The sequence below is a fragment of the Telmatherina bonti genome (assembly GCF_933228915.1).
Source record: "Telmatherina bonti genome assembly, chromosome: 3".
Lineage (NCBI taxonomy): Eukaryota > Metazoa > Chordata > Actinopteri > Atheriniformes > Telmatherinidae > Telmatherina > Telmatherina bonti.
The window spans coordinates 35513146-35541035 of record NC_136621.1 but is presented as its reverse complement, the minus strand read 5'-3'; the positions used below and the strand labels follow the sequence as shown (position 1 = coordinate 35541035).

General features: G+C 40.3%; 1 protein-coding gene across 6 annotated transcripts; it reads left to right on the top strand.

Moving 5' to 3' along the window:
- kdm4c (lysine (K)-specific demethylase 4C) lies at positions 1-27099 on the top strand. 6 transcript variants are annotated; one of them, XM_079264545.1, is made up of 22 exons: positions 1-81; positions 2006-2172; positions 3310-3485; positions 3728-3842; positions 5090-5283; positions 8286-8335; positions 10352-10455; positions 10729-10866; positions 11071-11264; positions 11568-11794; positions 11929-13814; positions 13934-14045; positions 15903-16084; positions 16515-16758; positions 18226-18302; positions 18598-18653; positions 18818-18926; positions 21652-21846; positions 22754-22924; positions 24902-25021; positions 25698-25790; positions 25902-27099. In XM_079264545.1, the coding sequence occupies exons 2-22, from the start codon at positions 2029-2031 to the stop codon at positions 26067-26069; spliced, it is 4755 nt and encodes a 1584-aa protein (XP_079120671.1). In that variant the 5' UTR covers positions 1-81; positions 2006-2028; the 3' UTR covers positions 26070-27099. The 6 variants fall into 6 exon arrangements, with proteins under 6 accessions (XP_079120671.1, XP_079120673.1, XP_079120672.1 ...); XM_079264547.1 differs by having other exon boundaries at positions 11565-11794; positions 11929-13805; XM_079264546.1 differs by having other exon boundaries at positions 11565-11794; positions 22757-22924.
- The last annotated feature ends 791 nt before the right edge of the window (positions 27100-27890 follow it).

The window sequence follows — 27890 nt, the reverse complement described above, 5'->3', positions numbered from 1 at the left end:
CAGCAGCAGCTGTCATGTGAATCAGCTGGACGAACGAGGAAGGACATAAACAACAGCACGACATCGAATTTCTAACTCCAGGTGAAATTACGTGCACGAAACGTGATATAGTGGACATAACCGTGCACGGTAGTGTTGTTTTGTATCAGCGTGTGAGAGAATGGGAGTGCAATTTCGTGATTCCTGTGCAGATTTTGCGAAGCTAACAGCAGCTAACAGTTAGCGCTGCCTGTCACATAAGTTGGCACGCGATCGTGCCAGCAGTCGTATCGCTCCGGGTGTCTTGTCATTATTCATTTATTAAAAGACAAACCTGTAAGATATTTTAAAATAGTTTCAGCACAGACATTACAGACTAAACCATTTAGACTGTGCAGAGTTGTAAAAGGATGTAGCCACGGGCCTCTGCGTAGCCACCTTGCGAGGGGCATTTAAACCCCACTCACTCGTACAGTAACAAGTTAGCTTAATAGCTAGTTAAGCTTTTTTTCCCCCCGTCCAGGCTACTTCAGCTGTTGAAGCATATACCATGAGCTACTTTCTAATTAAAGTCTGGGAGCATTTTAGGGAGACTGTCGTGTAAATCCCAGTTAGCTGGGACTAACTAGCAACTGAACTAGCAAGCGGCGCTGTTTGTTCAGCCATTACTCGGCATCATAACAGAACGTAGGCTAGTTGCGTTGGCAGACAACAAAGATTAGCATATAGCTACAGAGGCTAATGGGGTGCTAATACTCCAAAAGCAAGTCTGCATGCATTTTTTCCCTTGATTTCTTTGGGTGAAATTTCTATAGTTTAAATCATGGCTTAAAAATACTATATAAGGGTTGTTCAGTTTAAACAGTTAGCTTACTGAACACATAGACAAAGCGATTGTAAACTGTAGCTGCTCTTTATTTTTTCCGCTGTTTCTTATTTACAAACTTGTTTCAAAGCTTGTTAAAATACCGAGTCGCACTGCAGTGAAGTGACGCAAAGAGAATAATTTAATAGGCTTGAAATTTGGCTTCATGCTGGGAAATGGGATCCTTTTGTGGTTTTTGGCACTGTAAAGTCAGAGTTGGGAGTGGGATGGGTGGATGGGACAAAAACCAGAAGGGATACTGGCATCAGCAAGGTTCAAAAGGATCAAAACTACATTTAGTCGAGTCTTTACTTCCACCTAGTGGCGAATTCACAAACTAACTGTCCCACATTTTAACACGAGCAAGACACACTTCATGTTTTCTCAATATATACAGTTGTGCTCATATGTATTCATCCCCTTTCATTAAAGAAAAGGCTGAATTTACAACAGTCACTCAAATAACTGGAGACTTAAAAAAGGAACAATAACTAAAAATTTACAAAAATATAATTTAGTAATATAAGACACTGTTTTTTCATTTAATTGGGTTGAAGAAAGAAAAAACAAAACAAAAAACAAATTGGTCCTGGACAAATTAGAGCTTTTTTCTGTTGAACAGTGGGACAAAATACCTGTTAACAGGTGCAGAAGTCTGACTGAGAGGAATAGAAAACACCTCACTGTAGTGGAAAAATATTTCGATTGAATCATAATTAGAAAATAATGTAATGATTTTGATAAAATTTTTTATTTGTTATTACTTTAGTCAATTTCAGCTTATTTTACAGGCAGCTGTTTTTTTTCCTGCTTCAATGAAAGGGTATTAATAAATATGAACACAACTGTATATGTATATATAATTCAAGTTTGTTATTACTCAGTTGATATATCACAGCAATAAGTTAAAAAAAAAAAAATCAAATGAAGAATTAGCAGTTAATAACATTTCAGTTTCTAGGAGACATAAGCAAGTTGAAGATGATGACAAGCCAGGAGTTTGTTCAATAAAAGGATTATAACGAGCCTGAATGAAAATAAATCATTCAGTTATGTTCTCTTTTCATTAATCCATCCAATTCCCAATAGTTTGCAACCATGTGTTTTTTTCCAATTGTAAAACACATATATATTATTTGTTTGTTCTTTTATCTCCCCCAGGTTTTTGCCAGTGAGGTTGCAGGATGGCGGGAGAAGGGGTGTACACCCCTGCAAACCCCACCTGCAAGATTATGACTTTCCGGCCCACCATGGAGGAGTTCAAAGACTTCAACCAGTACCTGGTGTATATGGAGTCTCAGGGTGCACACCGTGCAGGTTTGGCTAAGGTGGGTAACTAGTTCAGTTAGATAGGCTGGTTATGCATCATTGTGAACATTTTTGAAGGCTAAATGCATGTTTATAATGTTGGATTCATCTGCATGCCCCATTTGCACAATGGTTGTAATTTATAAACTCATTGAATTGCTATTAAAATACAGAAGCGCAAAATGAATAATTTTTAACATCTTTATTGACTGTCTCCATTGTAATTAAAGTTTTATAAATGTAAAGGCTGATGCAACAACACGATTAAGAAGAAGTTTGGAAAGAAATTTTTCATACATTTTCATTAGTAAACAGATCTGGCCTGTGAGTGGATCAGTCGAGCTCACTCTTTTCTTCCATATTATCACAGATGTGTGATTGTATGGCTTGAATGGACCATGGATAATGGTCCAGACGCCTTTCTTATCATTAACAAGTAGAACTGAACTCCACATCCATATTGTCTTCATACCTGACTTTATATATTTTTATGTCCTTTCTTACGTTTTTCTGACTATCTGAGATGAGTTTGTGTCTATAGAACTCGGTGGCGTTACTGTGCAGAGCTCATGAATGACTATATTATTGCTTTATACACTAACAGGTTGCATTTATGGATGTAGTAACAAACAGTCTTAATTTTATGCTGATTACAATTCAGATTTGATGATTATAATTAGAGCTGCATAATATATAGTTTGAGCATCGCAATGTACATGTGTGCAGTGGTCACATAGCAGGTCCTGCAGTGCAAGAGGAAAATGAATTCAGTATGGTAATTTGTCCATCTGTCCACCTGCAGACGTTGATGGGGAGACAGAAACTAAACATGATAGAATGAAACCTAGCATAATAAAAGCGAGTAATTAAATATAATGATAAGAGTAAATCTCAAATACAGACAAAAACTATACCTGTAAGAGTCACTTAGGTGAGATTAGTGCAGGTTCATTGTCAACGAGATGGCAGGATTGTAGCATAACTTAAAGTGTCATATAAGTGATTTGTTGAATATTTCTATACTTTTTCATATTACAGTATATTTCACAATGTCAGTTTTTGTCCAGCATTGTGTTGCTTTAATTATAATTCTCTTTAAAGTTATATTTCACTACGAAGCAGCCATGTTCATGTTTGTTTTTCCATTCGTCCTTCAGGTCATTCCCCCGAAAGGCTGGAAGCCCCGTCGTACCTACGACGATATTGACGATTTGATGATCGATGCTCCCATTCAGCAGATGGTGGCCGGCCAGTCAGGGCTATTTACTCAGTACAACATCCAGAAGAAGCCTCTCAGTGTGCAGGAGTTCAGGCGATTGGCTAACAGTGACATGTGAGTGTGTGTGTGTGTGTGTGATAGATTGCAGCTTTTACAAACGTCATTTCCTGGTTTTACCAAGGAAATATGTTCTTTATAAGTGATTCAGTGCTATTCTATTGGGCAAGGAGTCAGGGAGTAATAGAGATAATAACAGTAGCATTGAAATATTTTTGTGTTGTTTACAAAGGTTTATACTGTACAAGTTTACAGGCGTTGATTTTACTGTATCAAATGTTTTTTTTTTTTCCTTGTAGGTACTGTACACCTCGCTACCTGAATTACGAAGACCTTGAGAGGAAATACTGGAAGAATCTCACTTTTGTCTCTCCTATATATGGTGCTGATGTCAGTGGTAGCCTCTACGATGAGGTAGAATTATTTAACTTTTTTTAACCATTTCTCTTCTGCTTTCTTCTTGTTTCTCTTCCCCCCATATCCATATGTTGGCTTGTCATTCCATCCTTTGTCAGTCTTTCTAATTTGGGTTTAGTTTTTATAATCAAATAAAAAAAAAAAAAAACTATTGGTGCAAAACACTTAGACTCAAGGAGTTCTTAAAGTTGTTAAAGTAAAATAAAAATCCATATTGGAAATGTAAAAGTAGTATTTAGCCTGCTGAAATCAGATGAACTGGAAGCAAAACAAGCTTTGCAAGCACAGAAAATAGTTTAAAACAAAAGACAAACAAAAACAAACAGTGTTACCGTGGAGATCATCCACAATGGAGCTTGTTGAAGATCTTGAAAATGATAAATTACAGTAAGTTTGTTCCAACAAATGCACCCTTTGGCTCCTCAGAGGTCCTTTATGGGTCATACGGCTGAGTCTCCTGAAGCTTGGAGAAATCTATATTTCCATATTGAATAACCTATATTCAGAACCACATTATGTCTTAACCCTTTCATGCACAGTGGCTATATAGTGGACACCGATTTACAAGCTTTTGTCTTGCATATTCATGAATGTGGATAGTATTTTTTGTAAATAAACAGCTTAAATGGATGTTAGTTAGACATCCAATACGTTTCCACTCACTGGAGAATAAACAAATATATCATGTACTTTAACATAATGTAATTACACAAGTTTGCCTTTGCGATAAATAGGAGAAGAAAATGATACATCTATATTTTATGGAAGACTCACATAATATAATTATGATTATATATTATTTTATAAATATTTTATATAATACAGTAAAATAAATTATTATAAATATCACTGATAAACAAAAAAAGTATCTGCACATGTCTCTAGAGGTAAAATACTGTATTTAAAGAAATGTTGCATTGTTTTTTTAAATTGATTAATGCATGAAAGGGTTAAAGCACAACCTTTTGAACAGTATAGTACAGTGTTTAATATTTCACTTACATAGAAAAAGTGACCACCGTCTCGTCCTGATCTGCCCTGCCTGCTGGCTCCAACCATCATCATTTTGATGTCATTATAAGACATGATGAATTAGGAAAAGCTCAACACTGCTTGTCTCATTACAAACAACATGAGTAACATGATATTTTACAGCATCTTGCTGAAGCAGATTTGGGCATGCCATAGCTGACCCCCTCCTACTGGCAGGTAGCCCAGGTCTAACCCCTGTTTTCAATCCCCAGGATGTGGAGGAGTGGAACATTGGCCATCTGAACTCCATCCTGGATGTCATCGAGGAGGACTGTGGCATTTCCATACAGGGGGTCAACACTCCATATCTTTACTTTGGCATGTGGAAGACCACTTTCTCCTGGCACACTGAAGATATGGACCTGTACAGCATCAACTACCTTCATTTTGGAGAGCCCAAGTCCTGGTGAGTGTGGGGCAGTGTTATCAACATTAAAGGGGGGGGGGGGATTTATACAGATACAAAGCCAGAGCAAGCACCACAGGATGCAGGGTTGCACGACATGTTTAGTAGGTTCACTTTCCCCTTGCTTTGCTCTGGTTTCCAGTGTGGCTTGTTGCTTTGGATAAAAACTTATTTCCACAAACACTAAAATTCCTTCCAGCTACTTACTGTTCATTAGAGCTCATCTGTGACAGACTTTATAGTAACAAGCCTTTAAACAAACATGTCATTTTAAAGACAAGCTTCAAAGATTCAAAAGGTTATGCAGCACCAATAGTATATATACAGAGTAATAAGGACGTATTTAGCCCACCAGTACACAACGGCTAGGTTGTTGCATTTAGTCAATCTCTCAATAACACAAAATTTAAACCAGTTTGCACAAAATAGTTGTCAGCGTAATCAAGTGTTGGGTTTATATGAGCAAAACAGTCGAGCATTCTGACCGCGCTGTGTAAAATAATCCAGTCTCACCGAGCTGTGCATAGACTTTGTTTCAATTAAGTAGAGACAGCATGTCAGTGATCATTTTGAGCACAGAGGGGGGAAAAAAGCTGAGCCTCTCCTCTTGTTTATCTGCACTGCTTGTGATAAGACAAATTCCTGCAGATATTAGCTGCTTGACAGAGTGATTACAGTAGATCCCACGCACTACTTTTTCTTCCACGGCTGTCTTTTTCACAAAGATAACTGGAGTTATTCTTATTTCTGCCTTTTTTGTCAGAATTAAGTCTGAGTGGAGTTGTACACATTAGTAATCTGAACTTTGAGTCTGATTTTTTTCAGTGTTTTGAGGGTGAATCTTTATTAACCTAGTTGGATCAGTTTGCTGAACACCTTGCCACCTCTGGAAGAGCTGTTCACTCTGTTAGCTTAGATATTTGACACACCAAACAGTTCTTACTGAAACAGAACATCAAGCTAAAATGTCCCACAAAAAATGCACAAATGCAAGATTTAGTAAAAATTTTCTATTCTTTTTTCTTATCAAGGAGTATTTCAGTTGTTACATACAGTGTGGTTTATTTCATTTGACATACCTGGAGGGGGGTTTCCTTCCCTCAATATTTGTTTGCACAACGAGAGAAAGATCCCCCGCAATAACTGTCAATTAGGAGACTCTAAATACTTGTGGGAATAGAAAATACACAATGCAGCAGCAGGAATTAGTGTGCATGGCCATTTTGGGAGTGTGTAAGGGAGCAGTGTTATTCTCCAAGGGTGCAAACATATGGTTTGATTCATCTGAAGCAAGGAAAGACGTAGCATTAAGCCAGTCTGCTACTTTTCCTTACTGTTTCACACTGAAAATAAGACAACTCTGTGATTCTTATGCAACAGTCTGTTGACCACAGTGCATGGTGTAATGATCAGGTTGGTCACAAAATGTGCGCTGTCCAACTCTTAACAGGCTCTAATGACTCATGAGGGCTCAGTAGGTACGATGTTAGGGGTCAAAGTGAGCGTAAACAAGGAGATGGAAACTGCAGATGGATCAGAACGGAGCTGGCTTTTTATTTCTTTGTGAGTGTGGCTTGCTCCGTTTCCTCCTCCTGCCCTGGAGGTAGTTCTGCTCATTAGAGCAGCGAACCCTGCAACCCCCGCAGGGATCACTGTCACAGCCAGACACTGACACACACACACACACACACATATAAAGCAGCCTCGTGTGCCAAATACCCACACACACTCATGCTCTTATCATCTGCTGCACACACACTGATGTGCTCTCTTTCATCCTGGTGCTTTTTTTTTTTTGACATCTCATCTCAGGAGGGGAGCGGCTTAAAGATGCACCTCTTCTCAATTCCCCCCTTCTTGACTCCTCTACCGCTCTCCTCCCTGCGTCACCTCCACCTGAGGTTGCGTCCCTGTCTTTCTGCTTCTCTCAGTGCCGCGTTAAGCTGACAGGTGATGTGATGATAGAAACGCCACAGACTTGAGGATGGATGGAGCTAGTCAAATGAAACGCCAAGTGGAACCTTGAGGGATTTTATGTCACGCTCTTTGCGTTTCTTGCAAAAAAAAACTTTAGGAATAGTTTAAAATTCAGATTGTATCAGCAACATGGCACAAAAAGAAGAGTATGCCACGAACTTGTAGCTTCGCAGAAAACAGTGGTTATTTTATCCTCAGCGCCACATTTTTAAAGGCTTCGCTTTAGAAATATTTCAGATTATGATACATTTAACAGTGTAGCTTTAAAAATCCACTTTTTGGGAGTTCCAATCGATACCAATATCTGAAATGTGAATATAATGTGAATAATGTGAATATCTACTGATATTTGCTGACACCAAATCTGTTTATGTGAACATTATTGTGACTGTGGTTATTATTGCTGTTATAACTGTGTAAGATTTCATTAGGTTGTAATAAATGACCCATCCTTTCTGAAGTTACTTCACCAATACAAATATGATAACATTACAGATCTAACAATTTCAACAAGTTTTATTTTGATTTAACACATTTGATCTAAATACAACAATACATGTGCAATTTTGAAACACAGATCTTGCTTTTAGTGTTACAAAAAATGTTGTATTTTAACATTTAACATTTATTTCTTTTATAAACACATCCAAAGCATGTCATCAAACATATCTGCACTAGCTTGACTAGTGTGGTATCGGAACACTTTTATTGATACCAAGTGCGAGTACACACATATGGTTTCGAGCCGATACTGATATCGAGCTTGGTGCATCCCTAAATAAAATGCTTGTAAAAGTAAATTAGAGCATAAGAAAAGTTGCCTTTTTATGGTGTAAAAAATATTATATTAACAGTTTATTGCTGGAAAATGTTGGTGTGTTTCTGCCTCAGGCATTCATGTCGCCTCCACTTGAAGGCAGGATTGAAATAGTTTCTTGTACCAACAATATTATTAAAATACATATCGCGAATTTCACACACAGTCCAAAACAACTCATTGTGCTTCATGTCTTCTATTCTAACAGGTATGCCATCCCCCCTGAGCATGGGAAGAGGCTAGAGCGTCTGGCTACAGGTAACATCGTGATAATTAATATGCTTTTATTTTTCAGTTTATATTGAGCTTCTTTTGGATGAATGTATTATCATGTCTGATTTCGACCAAAACAATGATTTACAAGCAAAATTGCAACAAAAAGAAACAAAATGGACTCACTACTCTTTTAAAATGTTTGCCCAGGTGGCTGATTATTAAAGATATGTGAGAAAAAAACTCATTTGACAGCAGAATAATCTAGTTTAGTAAAACATAGGCTTAAACTAAGAGAATTATTTAAATTGTTTTCCACATCAAGTAGAGGAAAAAAAACATACAGAATAACCTGACAGAAAAGAAAAGAAAGCAAACAAAAGAACGGCTGTTGGACATGGTTGACTAGCAGGAAACATGCCTCCAGAAAGGCAGCCATCAGCTGAAACAATACATATATAACACTCCTTTTTGTGGTGAAAAGTAACTTTTAGTGTGATCAGATGAAGGTTTTTAACCAACTAGACTTTTAAACAAATTCTGAACGTTTTAAAAGGCAAAACTCAAAGCAGGATGCTTGTATGTAAAAAAAAACAAAAAAAAAAACCCTCCAAAACAACCACAAAAAAACAAAAACAAAATTTTAGCAGCCGAAGTTAATCTTTATGACTAAACTGTCAAAAAAATTACTGAAAAACAAATTGGATTTATACAGCAAAAAGCAAACAAAGAAACAACAAAAGACTTTTTAATATAAACGTTTCTAACATAAACAGAAGAAAACCAGTTTACAGGTGGCTAAAAAACAAAAAAACAAACAAAAAAAAGCAGCCATGAGTGAATCACAAATCTGGTTTGGACAAAGAGCTGATGAAAGCTTTTTTTTTTTGGTGCGGTCCAATAAAATGTATAAAGATTGTAGAAAACAATCAAATTCCCAACATCCTTCCAGTTTATGCCAGGTAAAGGACCAGAGGAGGTGGCAGTAAAGCTACTGGTGGATGCTAAAATAGTGGACGCTTTCTTTAACGAAAGACCAGATTTATGAAGATATTTTTTACATTAGTGAATTCCTGAAAGAGTTGGATTTGCCACGTTTGCTGCAGCCATGTTGCTTTTCGCTTTGTTTTGATTCACATATGATCACATAATATTATCCTCCACTGCATCAGACAACATTTCTTATCCATTAATCAGATCCAGGTGTGGTGACTCCATCTGTTTTGTCCAAGACTGAAGCTAGATTATCAACTTCAGCATGTTTGCAGTCATTACTCCCTTGTTTCAGTTCATGTGTGAAACTACCACTTCATTGACCATATGACATCATAAATGCACCGTGATAGATGACTGCTGATGACTTGCATTGCATGGTGTTAATGAAAGAGCTTGGCAGTCACGGGGGAAGTCAGTTTGATTTTATTTTTATGGCCCTGTAAAAGTTCAATCTGCCGCTGTGGTCACCATTCAGCCTCCTCCCATTGATGAAGATCTTATTTCCCTGCCAGCATTCTGCCACTTGAAATTTTCCATGTTGTGTAGGCCACATTTAATGGTTATTATGACATTGTTTGAGCTAATTTAGCCTTTCAGCTTGTATCGAGCTACCCACAGGAAAGCCCCCTCCGAGACTGCTGGTTCTTAACATGAAATTGGCAATTAATGTTGGAATTTTTACCAAATGAGAAGTCGGGTGAGGGGGGTTGAAGGTGGAGTCTCTGGACATTTAATGCAGCTGTAATTGTAGCAGCATGGGTCGTGAAGTTGATTAATGATTACACCATGTAATCTTCGTTTGCATTACATCGCGAGGCCAAAATGATTTGTAGACCTCCAAATAATGAGCTTCCAGCCGTTGTTTCAGATATTATGTTAAACAAAAGGGGGAAACTGTGAAAAGTCATTTATAACAGATCCTGGATGATAATAAAATGTTGTTGTATGAAATGGAGAACTGAGCGCATGATTAATCATCAGATGTGTAGTTTTTCATTAAAAGACAAATTTATTCGTGTCCTTTCAGCAATCTCAAGCATGTTTGTGTGTTTCTCTCTCTGTCAGGTTTTTTTCCCAACAGCTTTAAAGGATGTGAAGCTTTCCTTCGTCATAAGATGACTCTAATCTCCCCTTCTGTACTGAAGAAGTATGGCATTCCTTTTGATAAGGTAGACTCTCCATCTTAGAGAAAATATTTGCTTCACTTTCTTCTGCCATTTATATTTCCTTTATCTACTAACTTTATGAAAACATAATTTCCTGGAGCTGAAATAAAAGATACCTATGTTATGTAGTAGCAATCCTCAGTGGCACTGTGTTATTAACATCATTCTTTTTTTTTAGCTTGGTACCAGCTTATTTTTCTTTAGCAATGTAAAGAACTTTTTCCATCTCCTGTCACTCCTCAGCTTTGACAAGCTAACCTCTGTTGCACTTGTCAGATTACTCAGGAAGCTGGAGAGTTCATGATCACCTTTCCCTACGGTTACCATGCTGGATTCAACCACGGCTTCAACTGTGCAGAGTCCACTAACTTTGCCACCGTGCGCTGGATAGACTACGGCAAAGTGGCCACGCAGGTAACATCCCACCTACGGTCAGTCAGTCTTTGGAGATTTTTTTGTAAAGCTTTGCACCAGTGTACTTTGGAAAGGCTGACAAATAAATCTAAATGAATTCTGACTTGACTTTTAAAGCATCAATGACTACTGAAAACATTGTGTGTTTAAACACAGTCAGAGCCTTGTTTATGTTTACCTTGTCCTCTGTCTCCGTCCTTCTAGTGCACATGTAGCAGGGACATGGTAAAGATATCCATGGAGCCTTTTGTGAAGCGATTTCAGCCTGACCGGTACGCTAACTGGATGCTGGGCAAAGATTCAACACCTATAGACCACACACACGCCACTCCCAGTTCAACGCCAGAGCTGCAGAGCTGGTTACAGAGACGCCATAAGACCAAGTCTACTAACAAAGGGTACTATGCTCATACTGAGAGAGTGTTTATTCTGATTTCAATACTACATTTGTGATGGCAAGTGGTGTGTTGCAGCTGGCAGTGAGGTTTTAATTTGCTAAACTGTGCATGAAGGGGGAAAAAAAAATCTGGATACAGATCACATCATCATAACTGGCATTTAATGTATTTGGCAAGAAGTATTAAACAGCAAAAAAATCCCCAAACATGCCAACAAAAAATCTGCTTTCCCTTTTATGACTTGTCAGTATAAATGTAGGCTACAAGCCTCCATCATCTTTGATCTCTCCCCTCATACAGCAGCAGCCACTCTCGAATGCGCTCCAAGCGCCTGCGGACCACAGAGGAGCCAGTTGGCCTGGACGGCAGCAGCTCGGCGTTGAACAGCAGCAAGAGGAAAGGCCAGGGTGGTCCGTCTGCTCCCAAGGTGCGAAAGTCTGCAGCAGGGACAACTTGCAAGGAAGAGAAGGAGAAGAAGAAGGAAGCTGAGTCCAAGCACAACCAGAATCCAAACTTTGTTCAGCTTGCTAGTAAGACTGACTAATAGTGGTGAGAATGTGTGCATGTGTGAACAGGACAGTCTGAATATCCACTTACAACTCAAGTTACTACACAAAAAAAGGGTCTTATTGTTGATTGGTGTTGTTTGTCCTGTCCCTCGCAGGTCCTTGCAGACAGATGTGTGTGGTCAAGGTAAACCGTGTTGAGAGTAAATGTTTGCGGCTTTCTAATAAGGACATGTCCAGTGACTCCCACTCCACCTCACCTGCTTCACCAGTGAAGAAAGAAACTGTTATCGATCCTCAGTACCTCTCAGGGTCAGGGGTTACAGGCAGGACTCCTGAAGGACTCAGACTAAGTCTTGAGGCTAATCAGATGCATCTTAGAGTCAATGAGTCAGTGTGTCACTCCTCTTTACCCCAAGACCTCCCAGATTGTGGAGACTCTACCAGGATTCCTCCTCTGGAGGCCACTGAACTCAACTCCTCTGAGATTGCGATGGACTTGTGTCCTTCTGACTCGAAAGCTCAACTGTCTGTTTCCCCAACTGTAAGCCTAACTTCACACATGGACACAGGTATGAAGAAAAACACTAACGACACTGTTAAAACAGAGAAAATAGACACATTTGGTAATCCACACTCCACTACAGATGCACTTTCTGACTTCAAGAGTGAGCCAGCAGAGGGCGATAGCTGCACACCAGGTGGATCTTTCTCTGCCTCGCAACGCAGTTGCAAAGGAGGGAAAGGCAGCGTGGAAGAAAGTCTTTTCCCGCCTCTTCTACAGAGGAATGCAGTGGATATGCCACAGCTAACGCCAGAACCAGCTGATAAGGTTGGAATTTGCCCTTTACCGCCTGTGTTAACCCAAGAGATGCCATCTCTCACCCCTGCTGATGATGGACTGACTGATTTCCCAAAGTCGACATCATGCAGCCACCAGAGTGCACCTGTGCTACAGAGGGAGACGCCAACTGGCTCTCCATCTTTACAAGGAGCCAAAGAAGAGAAAATGACTGATTTAAAACCCTCAGCAGAACCTTGTGCAGCAGAACATGCCAACCGCTGGCATTTAGATTCACCAATTAATTGTGAAGAGGCAGCAATGTCTGCTTTAGAAGGAAGCACGCCTCATTTAGCTGCCAGTGGTTTGCACAAAATCCCATCTGGTGGTGACCATGAAATGCTAATAATACCTGCAGCTGCTCCAGAAAAGGATCACACAAAGCTGGAAAATTTGACTCCTGGTCAGCCGGTTCATAGAACTGCTCCTCAAAGAGAGCCACAAGCCAGCTTACCAGAAACAAATACAAAGAACTCCAAAGACCCAGCTCAAAGAGACTCCCTCTCAGGCCCCATCACTCCAATATGCAATCAAAATGGCAACCACTCAGCATTACAACTTAATCACCACTCTACATACTCCTCCTCCCATTGTAATGATTACATGGAGCCCAAAACCTTCTCCAGTAGCATCTGGAAAAACTTCAATTCCCAGGGTCCTGCAGTCCTCATCCAGAGTCTGCAGTCAGAGCTCCCGTCTGACTTCTCCCATGATCCTCTGTCTTACGCCATGTGGACCGAGCCACAGTGCAAAGAGGTCACAGACCTGGAAGACGCAGCACAAGACCTCCACCAGTCAGAAAACCAGGAAAATGAAGGGGCGCCTCTCACTTGGGCCCAACTGGAGCCCACCTCTCTACTTTCAGTTGGTGCTATTGAGCCTCTTGGACTTTGTGACGATTATGCTCTACAGAGAGACGACCTAGATGGGGATGAATCCTTGTCACTCGGTAGGGAAGCTGGGAGACAAAGAGAGACAGCTTCAGAAATGGCAGCGTCTTCTGTCAGGACAGGAAGGGGAGAACAGGATGGGATGTCTGATACGGAGGTCGGGGGATCCGATGGTGAAGATGCAGATCGGCAAAGTAGTGCTAAAGGAGATAGCAGCAGCGACACGTCCGAGGAGGAAGACGAGGACGATGAAAATGACACCAGTAATTATGAACGTGATGAATCCGGCCTGGAACCTGGGGAGGTTTGTGCTGTGAGTGTTTTTTTTTTTTTTTTTTTTCCCCCCCACGCTCAGTTATAGTCAGAGATTTGTTAACCTTCATTTAAACATGTATTCTCAGTTCACTGATAACTCCTTCCTGTCTTTGTCAGTACCCTGCTCTGTCAGCAAAAAGGACCACTAAGAGCTGGCGTCACCCACTAAGGAAACCTACCGCCAGAGCCGTGCCCACTGCTGTCAAACAGCAGACTGCCAGCGACGAGGGTGGGCACATTCACACACACTTACAGTTTATTGAGAGTTACTGCAACAGACGTTTTAGATACCTAAACATTCACATATGGTGAACCAGGCTAAAGGTCTCTACACACCGTTCGTTCGAATAATTTGCATGGTAGGTTTTTTTTTTATTGAAGTCAAAACAACGTGAACGTTCACATCGGTGCAGAAATTCTGTCGAGTGATTTTGTGAGTTTTATTTTTTCAAACTGAGGTTAATTTTTCCTGAATATTCACATCCAATAGATATATAATCAACCAATCAGAGAAGGTATGTTGGTTGATAGATCACCGGTTGCGAGCTGTGCAGGAGTCACATTGTCGCCGCTGTTTCATCCAAACTCTGTATCATCAAGGTCGAGCATCTTTATAATTTCTTCTCTGCTTCTCAAAGCAAGCAGCTAGCTGCTAAAGCAGATCCTCCAACTGTCCCACGGACGTCCCAGACCACCTTCAGATCCTGGATTAAACAAAAACTCACCAAGTTATCCTCTCTTATCTAGAACGGAATGAACCTGCGTCTCTTTTTGTCTTTTCTTTTGCAGCATCAGGACACTGTTGTTGTGGTTTGATGTGAAATCCACCTTGCAGAGTTTTCATCAATTATTCACAATTTGGCACCAAATTCACAAGTCACCACCAAATTATTCACAACTTTATGACATCTATTTGCATCGGTCCCGGTGGGTAAAGGCCCAAAGTTGTGTTGATTTCACTAAAAACTTCATGACTTTTGCTAGAAATTGACAAATCACAATGAACAAGGAAGCAGCTGCCACAATGTTCTGCTGGATTATTTGACTTTACAGGCTAAAAAAACATCATTTTTTTTATTTATAATCATACATTTAAAATGAGACTGAAGCAGTTTAGTTTTCTTTCTTAAACTTGTTGCTGTAACAACAAACCCAACAACCGAGCTGAGATTTTGTCAGGTAAATATCAGCGCTGTCCCACAGTGGATGCTTCGTCTCTGCGGTCTTCGCTCCCCCATCCTCATTTTTCAAATTATACACCCCCCCTTTTCAAATGATCCTTCTGACGTCAATGCACGCATAAACCAAGCTGATTTTATTCTCAGGGCTACCACAGAGCAATGATTGTGTGATTGATAATGTGTTTGTTTTCATGGTTTAATGATGTTGGAAGGAGGGCCCTCCTTAGCAACTACACACACACACACACACACACACACACACACACACACACACACACACACACACACACACACACAGATGGTCACATTTATCATATCCATGGTTGTGAGAAATGATGAATAACTCTGTAGCCACTGTAGTTGTTTATCCCTGAGTAACAAATGACAATGAAATGACTATGGCTGAGAGAAACATGTTTTATGATGATGAGGGAGCGTAATTGGTTTGGGCAGTTTTGTAAACAGACAAGCGCTTGTTTAGTGAAAATGGAGTGGAGGAAGTTGTTACTGCTGTGGATGGATTAGATCTGACTTGGCACAAGAAGTGTGTGAGAGAGGACAAATGGTGGAAAAGTCAATTATGAATGTGATGTTTAATGTTTTTTTCTGCTTTTTAATTATTTCTGTCATCAAAAAATGGATCAGTTAGTAAAATATTAAGAATTTACTGTGTTTACATGATCAAATCAAATCGAATCAAACTTTATTTCTTGACTACTTTTCATGCCACAGGCAACACAAAGTGCTTTACAAGATAAAATCAGGTCAAAAGGATTAAAATCAAGTCATAAGAATTAAAACAAACAGTAGATAACAAGACTTTGTCTATGAGCTTTTGTATACCATTTTTTGTTGCATAATGATTAATAAAGTGATTGTTAATCTTGGTTTTTGTCTTCACCCAGAGCCCCCTGAAGCTAGCTTAGCAGATGAGGAGGAGCAGGAAATGGAGGCATGGGCGAAGCCCCTTGTTCAACTTTGGCAAAGCAGAAAGAGCTGCTTCACAGCAGAGAGGGAGTACAACGCTCACGCAGCCACCATGCAGCCATACTGTGCTGTGTGCACACTCTTTATGCCCTATTATCAGGTAATTTCGGGATGTTGGCTTATGCTTGTGTCCAAAAGGCTGTTTTCAGTGTAATCCATAAGTAGCAGCACACACTGTAAATCTCATCAGGATTTTATTTTATATCATATCAGTTGTTTTTCTCCAATCAGTTTGTTTACATACTCAGAATTCACAATCCATGACTGAGTTCCATGTTGGCACCTGCATAACTCCTGCATGATGATGGAACAAAGTAAAGCCGCATGCTGGATGTTTCCTCTGTAAAACTGGCTTGAAATGACAGGAAGAAAGAAGCAAACAGCAGCTAAATAACTCCAACTTTCAGGAAGATGACTTTTGTTATAAATAGGGAGCGCAAACATTTAGTCATCTGGCTTCTCTGTCAGAAATCCACTCTGCTTCGGTCCCGAGAGAAACATGAAAATAACCGAGTCTCTTCCTCCTACAGGCTGAAGACAAAGCTGAGGACATTAAATGTACCACAGCGAAGGTTGCCTCTGAATCATCCTCTCCGACGAAGGGCCCTTCACTTCCCTGCAGGGGCTTGAAGAGGACCAAACCTTTGGTCCCCGAGATCTGCTTCTCTTTCCGGGAGCAGAACTGCCCCCCAACTCCTACTAACCCCCTGCTGCAAGAAGATGGCACCTCCCCTCTTCTCTCCTGCCAAGGCTGTTGCCTGCAAGTGCACGCAAGTATGTATGCGTGTGGTGCAGACTAGTGTTTATAGTTGCTTAACTTCACTGGGTTTATTTACCACCCACTAGACGAAGCAGCATTGTTTGTTTCGACATGTTGTGCTCGTCTCTCTGATGGCATCGTCGGAGGGTCAGCGGGTTTAAATCCTGACTCACTCTTTATGTTCCACCCTCCTTTCTGTTTCTTTTTCCCTCTCCTCTCTTTCTCTCTCTCTCTCTCTCTGTGGTGAGAAGTATTTTATTTCCGCGTCAGCTGAATGAGGGTGAATCCTCTGTCTTCACCATGGATAGTTCCTCTTCAAAAGCCTGGAGCCAGAAACAAGCTCTAACACACACGTCCCTGTCTTTTCCGCTGTAGACACAGATGCTGTGTGTTGGGTACAATCCCTCTGTGACACAGTCGCACAAACAGCCCTAGATCTTGCTCCTTTACTCAACGTCCCGCATCCACAACTTTAAAAAAAGACGTTGCTTATTTAAAAAAAAAAAAAAAAAAAAGTCAGTCTGAATCACAGATATCAGCGTTGATCCTGCCACACTTTTTTTTTTTTTTGGGGTGTTGCGTACGAACTGTGTGGTGTGCGCACAACAGCTGCAGTGCATTTGGATTTACTTGGTCTGTGTGAGCGTGTGGGAGGAAGAGATGAAGCGTATGTCATTTGACACTGATGAAAAAGCCACAAGTTTGGTTTTGAGACTGGAGAGCAAGTACAAGTAGATGTCGCTTTTCTCTCTGCAGTGATATTTGATCTGTGGAAAGGAAACGAAGGTGGGCTCAGATTTTAGTTTGGGTTTTGTGATGGATGGTCGAGGAAAAGAACAGAGACGCGTCCACACATACACAGACTTAGTCTCGTTTTAGAAACATAAAATTTCTTTCGCTTACACATCTAAAGCTCTCCAGAGGATGAATTTAAACCATCTTGTAAAAGAATCCCATTCGTTTTACACAATTAAATTCTGAATGTTTTTCTATTTGAGGCCTCCAGCATGTGTTTTTTTTTTTTTTGTTTCCTGCCACACTAAGGAAATGGATCAAAACTAGACAAATGAACAATATATAGAAGCATGTGAAGTAAAAAGCTCCGTTTTGTCTCAGATAAACACAGAGGAGTGTTATAAAACATCGATCGATACATGCACAGTAACTCTTCCTCCTGCTTTGTTTTGCTTTTTCTGTCTTGACCACACAAACGTTCCCCCACACACGCGCAGACCACCAAGTTCTCAATTTCCCCTTAGTCTGCACCAGTGTGCCTGTCTACATGGAGCAATACCACTTCAGTCGCAGTCAAAGAAAAAAAAAGTGTGGAAACAATGTCGATGTGGCGTTTTGTTCCCTGCTTTGCAACCTCACGTTTCCTGTCAAGTCTGTAGATTCATTGATGAAACGCAGCCTGCTTTCTGCTTAACAGCCGAGCAGGATTTGAGTAAATGATTGATTTTTCGTCCTCCCTGCTTTAGGTTGCTACGGTGTTGCAGCAGATAACATCAGTGAGCAGTGGTCATGTGATCGCTGTACGGAAGGAAGCTTTGCAGCAGTAAGTGTCTTTGTTTGATTGAACCTTTATTTTTTTTTTTACCACTGGTGTCTTAATAGGTGGTTAATTACTGATTAGACACTCATGCACACCTAAAATATTATGTTATTCTTTCTTTTCCTCAATTTGATCTTCACAAATATTCATGAACTCCAAACTTAAATTCTGATTTAAGATTTAATCTAAAGTTGCAAGATTTATACATTAATCCAGGTTTATAACACACACACAGCTTGCCACCAGCATGGCACCATTTGATTTGCGAACTCATTTCTCCCCGTGTGTGTGTTCTCAGGAATGTTGTCTGTGTAACCTCAGAGGTGGAGCTCTGAAGAAAACCCAAAATGACAAGTGAGATGTGCTTTTGTTCAGTGATTATCTCTGCATACTCATCCCTAATCTCCACAGTTCCACACAATGAATTGTTTGTGTGTCTTAATCACCATAATGCATTAATTTTTATTTGTGTGTGTGTGTGTGTGCGCGCGCGCGTGTGTGTGTGTGTGTGTGTGCAGATGGGCCCATGTGATGTGTGCGGTAGCGCTGCCAGAGGCGAGGTTCAGGGATGAAGCCAAGAGGAGTCCCATCGACACCAGCAGGATCCCAATGCAACGATATAAACTGGTGAGAGGTGACACACACACACACACACACACATGCACTCTCACATAGTCCTTGAGGACTGGCTTGGTCTAATTAATGAAGTGTTCACAGTCCTAATTAACAGTGTGAGATGAACATGCCCGCAATCAAAGCTAGATAATTAACCACTGGTGGGGTGTAGGGCTTTCTTTTCTCTCGGGTGTGTGTGTGTGTGTGTTTTCTTCCTTTGGACATGTGTAGGTTTAAGTCTGCTCACTTGTGTGTAAGTGCATGCATTTGTGCATTTATTGTGTGTTTTTGCTTAATGAGAGAGCTGGAGTGTGTCTCAGCAGACCTGACATGTTGCCACTATAGTTAGCTGTGTGCTGCAGGCGCTGTGGTAGCTCAGCAGAAAGTCAGGTGTTCAAGGAGTACAGGTTGGGTAACAGAGGTGTAATAACATCTATTTGTCAAATCCCAGCTTTGTTTAATGGTTTCAAGGCTCACCGACTGGAATTCTGAATATATTTCGAGTAATTAAAATGTTTTAGTCCAAGACAATTCTGTCAGGTTTTATTCCAGAAAGATGGATTTTACACAACCTTTTAGGGAACACCAGCAGCGCTAACGATGTTGATCCACTGACTAAATGGGAGACATAGTTTGTGGACAAAGTGACCTACGGGGTATTTACAGAGATGTGGGTTGATATTTCTCACACCACACTGAAATTAGGCTCATTTGGATTTGAAAGCGCAAACCACAAAGTCACTTTTCATATCCGTGGGCCAAAAGCGTGAACAGAATGAATGTTGTCCTGACTGGAAACAGCTTCGTAGCCCATAAAAGGTCCAGACATGGATCCTGCTTGGTGGGGAAAATGTAAGGAAACAATGTTTTCCTGCCTGTGTGGTTAGGAGCGAAGTATGCCACAGTGCAAGTTGACTTTCTGTCCAGATTACGCTCCGTCTGGTGTTAAAAGCAGACTCTTTAACAGCCTTTTCCTTTTGTACTATTTAACTTGTCTGTAATTAACAAGCTTTTTAAAGGCCCTTTTCATTGGACGAGAAAACAGACGGTCGGCTTTTAAAACATCTCTGCAAAATAAAGACAGAAATAAGCAACAATCCCTCTCTGGCATTCAACACACAGACCTAAAACAGACTTTGTTTTCATCAGGCGGTTTAACTTTACATTATCTTTGCTTTATTACACGTATTTTACCTTTAAGGGCTGTGTGTTTAGAAGTTTTCATTGGACCCATTGCCCCTGCATCAGCCCAGAACATTTATAATTCACCATCACACAACACGCGCACACAGTCCAGCACCCACACGCATTCATAATTTACTGTGGGAATGTTCTTTACGCATGGCTCAACACAGCCACCCAGATACACTCAGCAGAAGGCACAAGCACGAGGAATACTGGTTGGACTCGCTCACACTTTAAAACTTTAAACTATTCTGACATATTTACTCTACTTTATCTTCTCCTATGCATCAGTTTTTTCCACCTAAATTTGTAGATGAAACACTCATTTAGACACATTTTGCACACACACATATGGGGGGGGGGATGTTTTATGTGCCAGCTGCAGTCTCGTCATGTCGGTCTCCGAAGGTGGACAAGACAGTCGGGGCGGTTCGTCAGCAGCTTCCTGTCCATAATGGAGGCGATATGGGAAAAGGCTGTATGAAATGTAGGCCAGGTTAGTCATCAAGACAGGAGCTGACTGGAAGTCCCTCAGCTGACAAAGTGGAGCAGGAAGGAAGGAGTAGAGTAGTAGTTTTATTAATGTCGGGGGGGGGGGGGGGGGGTAAAATCTGTCATTTTTATCCCCAGTTTTAAATGATTATGTTAAACATTTACTTGGCTTCATGGTTTGCTAAACCAAAGAAAAGATCTGAATTAAGTCAGCTAATCTGATGATATTGAAAATGAAACCAGCACCGCCAGAGATAGAGGCTAAATTTAATTAACGCAGTTGGGGTTAACTAATTAGATCAGTTATTGATTCTTGGAAGAAACGAACAGAGGACTCATCGTTTCAAAGGCTTCTCACTGGAATTATCAGCATTTCCTGTAAAACTTCCTAAAGCCCAGCATAGTTTGCTTTTTAACATCTTTATATTCCCACATGCTATTTAGACACATCATACACACCCATGTACATTATAATGTAAAGGCAAGTTTGTTAGATGTGTTTAGCATTTTAGCTCTTCCTCAGGGGAGCTCATACACATTAGTATGTATGAGGGCTTCAGTATGGATGTCCAGGGAATTAGATGAATGAATAAATTACTTTTTTAAGATGGAAGAAGTCACATAAACATGAGAGGAAGGGAAGTTAAGTGGAAAATATGGCGACTACTGAAAGCAGGCGAGTGTTGAGCAAAGAGAAGGAACAGAAACCCTGACGATGGTGGCAACAAAAGCATCTCCTTTCCAACGCACCAAGGACATTTGAATTTTGAAATTATGGGGAAAAAAATCAGATATAAGCCTAGAAATGTTGATGTCTACAAGGACATCAACATTGAACCACATTGGACTCTACAGCAGCTTTTTTTGCTACAGTCTGTGTTTACCTTTGAGATGCTCTGCATTTTGTAGTGTTTAAAAATGATCTTTTTTTTTTTTTAATATGTTGAAATGATATTAAGCTCTGAGCATTTAATGACTCCTTGAATTGCACCTTGAATTCAGGTCCTTAGCGGTCCAGTTCTGCGACTGACGACTTGGTCTCGTCTGTATGTGTTTACAGAAGTGCATCTATTGTCGTAACCGCTGCGCAGGAAAGCGGCAGGCAGGCGCTTGTATCCAGTGCTCATGTGGCCGGTGTCCCACCTCCTTTCATGTGACCTGTGCCCATGCTGCTGGTGTAATCATGGAGCCGGATGATTGGCCGTATGTCGTGTCAGTCACCTGCCATAGACACCAGTCACGGAGTTCTTCGGCTGTAAGTTATAGGACAGGAGTTTACTGCAGCGGAGAGGTCACCATGTGGGCTTTTTATTCATCTTACAGGGAGCAGATAAGGCTGGTTGACTCCATTGTAAACATGTACTGATCTGGCAGAATCTAATCAGCATGTCTCAACGAGATCAGTTTTTTTTTCCAGTGGAAAAGCAGCATCACTTGTTGATTTACAAAAGCACTTCTTAATTGACTTTCAGCAGCTGCAACAAAGAGAAAACATTTCAGCTGTTTAGAAGAAAAATAACTGTACATCCTGTGCAAACTGGCTGAACAGGCTATGAATTGGTCTAACATTGCTCCTTTATTCACTGCAAAGGATTATTGATTACTTCTGCTGCTACAGATGTAACATCAACATCAAAGGTTAGGGAGGGAAAAAAAAGAGGAAAAAAATTCCCACCTGAAGCGAAAATAGCTTTAAAAACAGCGCTGATTTCATTACAGCAGGATGGTCATGAGTGTTAATAATGTCAGGGATGGCATTTCACACAGCTGTTAGCAGATGTAAGGATTTTTATTAGTGTTGACGCAGTTTAAAATAACATAAGTAACAGTAAATTTTAAGGTATATTGTTTATTGTAACTTGTTTTAGGCATCTTGACAACAGTAATCTGTTGGAGCTAATCTACATATAAACATAAATATAAAAAAATAAAGCCATAATTAACCATCTAAATGAAATATGACATTTAATGGGATTAGTTTTTGTCTAAATGAATCATTTCCTTGCAAATGAAAACAACATTAGTTTGATGAGATCCCAAATGAAATACTCCAGATCCAGAGAGATCTCAAACTGTAGGCAGGTGAAAATGAACTGAACTGTTTGACAGGCTGTGAATGGGAAACTGACTGATGGCGCTGTTCTCCTTCCTGTCTGCACCAGAAGCAGCGGGCGTGCCAAACGTCCATCGCACTGGGCCAGACGGTGATCTCCAAACACAAGAACTTGCGCTACTACAGCTCCAAAGTCACCCAGATCTCCTCCCAGACGTTCTACGAGGTCATGTTTGATGACGGCTCGTTCTCTAATGACACCTACCCGGAGGATATCGTGGTGAGGTTCTGTTTTATTTAGACCCAAGCTCAAGGGATCATCGCGCGGTTGTATGAAGTCATGAAATGCCAGGAATGAAATGAAAGATACTTTATTAATCCCCAGACGGGATTTAGAAGAAAATTTCCTTTCATCCTAAAATGGTCCTTTTTCTGTCATGAAATAAAAGCTGCTTTCCGAAAAGATCTTTTAGGCAGAAACACAATGTCAAAGATCTGTTGAGTTGCCATGGTAACATGTTGACCAACATGTTTTTTTTTTTTTGGTTTTTTTTTTTTTGCTTTAAAATCTGATTAAACAACTAAATTTTATGAATTTATTTTTAGATTTTAGAAGGATTTGCATCATATTTTGCTCACTTTTAATATCATGAATAATTTTTAAGCTAACTTTTTTATATTTTGTGATGATAGTAGCTTATTCCTGCTTTAAGTTTCCTACACTGTGGATATGAACGATATACGGTACATATGGAAAAGTAGAGAAGATGGTAGCGACTCACGGCGGAACTGGATGGCTTTGTCACTTCATTCTACATTTCTCCATCTCTATATTTCTTTCTGGATTTTTCATATTTATTTATTTATTTTTATTTCTCACATGGTCATAAAAAGGTAAAACAAAAAACAAACAGAACACCATGTTCGAAAAGGAGCAGAAAAAAAAAAAATTTCTTGTAATATCAGCCCCCTTTTTTTATATTTATTTATTTATTTATTTATTTATTTTTTACAGGCGCGAGATGCACATGTATGTTTAAGAAATCTGAATTATTTGAGCCATGAGGAAACCTGATAACTAACTTTCTGATTGTTTACAAGTGACACAATGTACTGCATAGCTATTGTATTTAAATTTGCATTTTGGATTTTTTCCCTTTAACTAGTAAAGACACGACAACAGAACAATAACCAGAAAATCTTCACATTAACTAGGCATTCCAATATCCTACCTAAACATGTCAGAACAGAAAAGAGCCTCTCAGACCTACTGCCAATGCAAAGCAGTCCCCTGGAAATCTGACCCATCTGCTGTAAAAGTGGCTTTAACCTGCTAAATGACTCCCCAGGTGGCCACAGTGTTTGGCACGCTAAAACCCACTCTGGTTGGATAGGAGTTAGTTTTAGTTTAACCCAGTCCTGACTTAAAAATATTGCTAATTCACACCTCTTAAGTGGTAGCTTCAAGTTCAGGCCACGATAATGAAATATGACTCATCCATGTTCATAGTTCACCATATAATATTCTGAAGTCAATTTATTTTTTATGATCTTCCTTTAATGGCACAAGGATCAGATACAGGAGCACCTCTGCATTTATCTGTTCTGTTACAAACCACCATCAGACTTCGAGGCTGTTGCACGTAGCCTTCATATGATCGTTTTTAACAAGAGCTTCCAGTTATTTTACAGGTTTTAATGAAACAGCTCGGCTCTAAGCGCTCACTTTCATAAGCTTCTCATCATGAAAATTCAGTTTCTGTCACGTCAAATAAAACATAAACAGATGCAAATGATTATAAGCTGTAAAGTTCTTATGAGATTGTTTTTCCCTCCATGCATCAAATTAAAAAAAGATTCTTTTAAACTCCAGCATGGAAGCTGTAACCAAGCAGTGCTAGCAAGATGCTACCAGCTCACCTCACCAAGGGGAAGGATATTTAAGCGGAGGCTTCCAGATGAAGGCTTTTCACACTGATAATATTTTCAGTAATACTAAACATTAAATATATAATTCCACATCACATTCATGAGCAGCAGAAAAAGGCCTGTACAGCCAAAAAACTGATGATTTACTGCAAAAATCAGTGTAAAATTAAAGGTGCAACTCGACTTTTAACAAAAACATGAAGGTTGCTTCACCTTGTTTGGTTAAAAAATGGCTTTTTTTTTCTCCTTGCGCAGTCTTGTGCCTGAAGCATGTTAAAATTTAAACAAATCTAACACACAAATCCAACTTTTCCCTCTTGTGTTTCAGAGCAGGGACTGCGTGAACCTGGGTCCTCCTGAAGTTGGGGAGACAGTCCAAGTAAAATGGCCCGATGGGCTGTTCTATGGTGCTAAATACCTGGGATCTAGCGTCTCCTACATGTACCAGGTATGCACGGATGTGGGCAGGTTTCCTGCGGGGTGGAACACACAGACAAATGACCCAGTAGTGATGAGTTTATCTTGTTCCTGCTGGAACAGTTGTAGGTCAGAGTAGCACTGCAGTGGACTTGTTGAACTCCCTTAACATCACAGCTTTGTGCGAGTCCTGGCGTTGTCAGGGTCTGGAGAGACGCAAAACGAGGACATTTGGGAGGAGGCTTAAAGCCGGAGCGACTAAAGAGACGCAATATGATGGGAGGGTAAAAATACAGATACGTAGGAGGGAAAGCTGTTCAGACACAGTTATAGAAAACTTGTAGAGAAAATCAATGCTGAGAGTGAGAGGAAGAGGATGAAGATGAAGAGGAGGTGACAATCTGCATTATTCAATCTTGCTGAATTATTCACCGAGCTCAGAGTCTCGGGGCTTCCACTTACAGCTTTATTTAGTCGAGCTGGGCGTCAATTAGTGATGCATAAATGCGTCTGTGACGCACACACTCAGCTGAACACGGGTCAGATATATATATTTTTTTTAAAGGCTGAACAAGAATTTTCCATTGTCAAGGTGTGTTTTCAGCCTGACACAGTTTCAGCCTCCGCTTTATATAAAACATCTGGAAAGTTGAACTTTTGAAAATCTTTGATTTCAAAGGTTTGTTTGAAATGTTTCACTGTCTCAGGTGGAGTTCGAAGACGGCTCTCAGGTGCTGGCGAAAAGGGAAGACGTCTATACGTTAGACGAAGACCTCCCCAAGAAAGTGAAGCGTCGACTCGTAAGTGTCAGACGTGCTCGGAAACGTGAGTTTGATACTCTGATGGCACGACTAGCGAGCGGAAACTTTTCTCATGACTCACCAGCGCTTTCCTCCCGTTTTGTTTTCTAGTCAACGGCCTCAAGCATGCGTTTCCAGGATGCCTTCTTCACCACGCAGGGGGAGAGGAAACGACAGAGGACGCCAAATTCCCGTTTCCAGAATGACTATGTGGCCCTGCCAGGCCTCCGTACAACTGCCAAAAGCACATGGGAGCAGCGCAGCCACAAAGGGAAATGAAGTCATGGAGAAGGATTGATGACAAACGAATGCACTGGGTTAACAGTGGATGTAGGGGAGAGCTTGTTTTGTGCGAGTGTGTGTGAGATTTTTGGATCTACTTCCGTCTTAATAGCTACAACCCACATAGCCTCCAAGTCAGGACGGGTGAAGTGGGTGACTTGGGTTGTGTGGATGTCGGTTTGTGAGTGCTTGTACATTTTACGCCAGTGGTCAGTACGGTTGGTGTGAAGGGCTGAAGAGGACCTCCGATTGAACTCCTACACAGCGGGTTAACGGAGGGCGCCACTGCCTCAGTTGCCTCGAGCTTTCAGATCCGTCAGGGAAATTAAACGTGACGTACAAATGTCACACAACCCTTTTTGAAACATACTTTTTTTTCCTTTTTTTTTTCTTCCCCTTTGTAAATGAAAAATTCAAGTTTTTCTAAATAGCCCACCTATAGTAGCATTGTTTAGGTGGGAGTCTTTCATTTGTAGTTATGATTTTTGACCGTTTATGTATTTGGCTTGTCGTATTTTCCTCATGTTTTCCTCGCATGTTCTACACTGTCTAAATGCTTCCGCTGGGCCCAGTCCGACTACACTACGATGGCGTCCTCTAGATGTTTTCTCTCTGCAATCGGTGCAGGAATTCTCGAATTTGGCATTGAGGGGGAAAAAAAAGAGCTACCGTGTTTAGGGGAAATGTACGGACAGGAAGCCACGCCCCTTGTGTTGGATTTTGTCCTTTAAAACGTGAGATGCTACTGTTGCTCGGTTGAATGACACACATTGTTGAAATTATTTAAAATTTGTATTTATTTTGGGCTTGCTATATTGCTATAACTATTGCTAACTGCTGTAAGGAAAACAATAAAATTCCTTTTTTTTTTTTTTTTTTTTCTTTTTAAATGGTGAAATTCTCCCACTAAGAATTAAACTGGACGCTTCAGGAGTCATAAAGTTTGTGGCTTTTTGAGACACAACTTTGGGGAATACAGTATGTTTTTGAAGATGAAGAAAAATATCAGAGCATTGATTGGATATTGAGCACCAGATTTCAATGGTTATTTTATTAAAATATTTGAAAGTATTAAATTCAGACTTTTTTTTTTTTTGGTTTCCTTTTTACCAAACTTTCCCAAATTTCCTCTCACTGACACGATTAATTAATTAAATGCTGTTGAAGGTATAACAAGGCACAGAAAGGATCACACCATTTTAAATATTAACACAAAGTTAGTAAAACAGATGATTTAAAGTTTATTTCTTCCTTTGATAGTAGATTTATAGACAACAGGATGAGTAATATGCTAACCGGTACACGTGTTTAACTGTTTGTGAGCGCTAATGGATGATAACCAGCCAATCATCTGGCAGCATCTCTGTGCATTTACTCGTGTAGTCATGGCAACACCCTGCAGTTCCAACTGAGCATCAGCTCAGCAGTTTTAAATATGACAAGGTTGGTGATGCCAAACATGCTGGTATTTCAGAAACTGGTAATCTACTGGGATTTTCACACACAACCAGTCTGAAAAAGAGAAAATATCAGGAGTGGCAGATGTGTGGATGAAAATGTCAGAGGAGAATGGGCAGACTGGTTGGAGATGATAGAAAGGTGACAGTACATCAAATAACCTCTGGCTACAATCAAGAAATGCATATTTCCATTTCCTTGATGCAAGCAGTTTCAGCTGCACTAGACCAGCTCAAACTGGGTGACACGACTTTCAGTCAAGAAAAGGAAACTGAAGAAGCAATTCACACACGGTCACCATAACTGGACAAGAAAAGATGGAAAAATGTTGCCTGATCTGAGGAGTCTCCATTTCAGCTC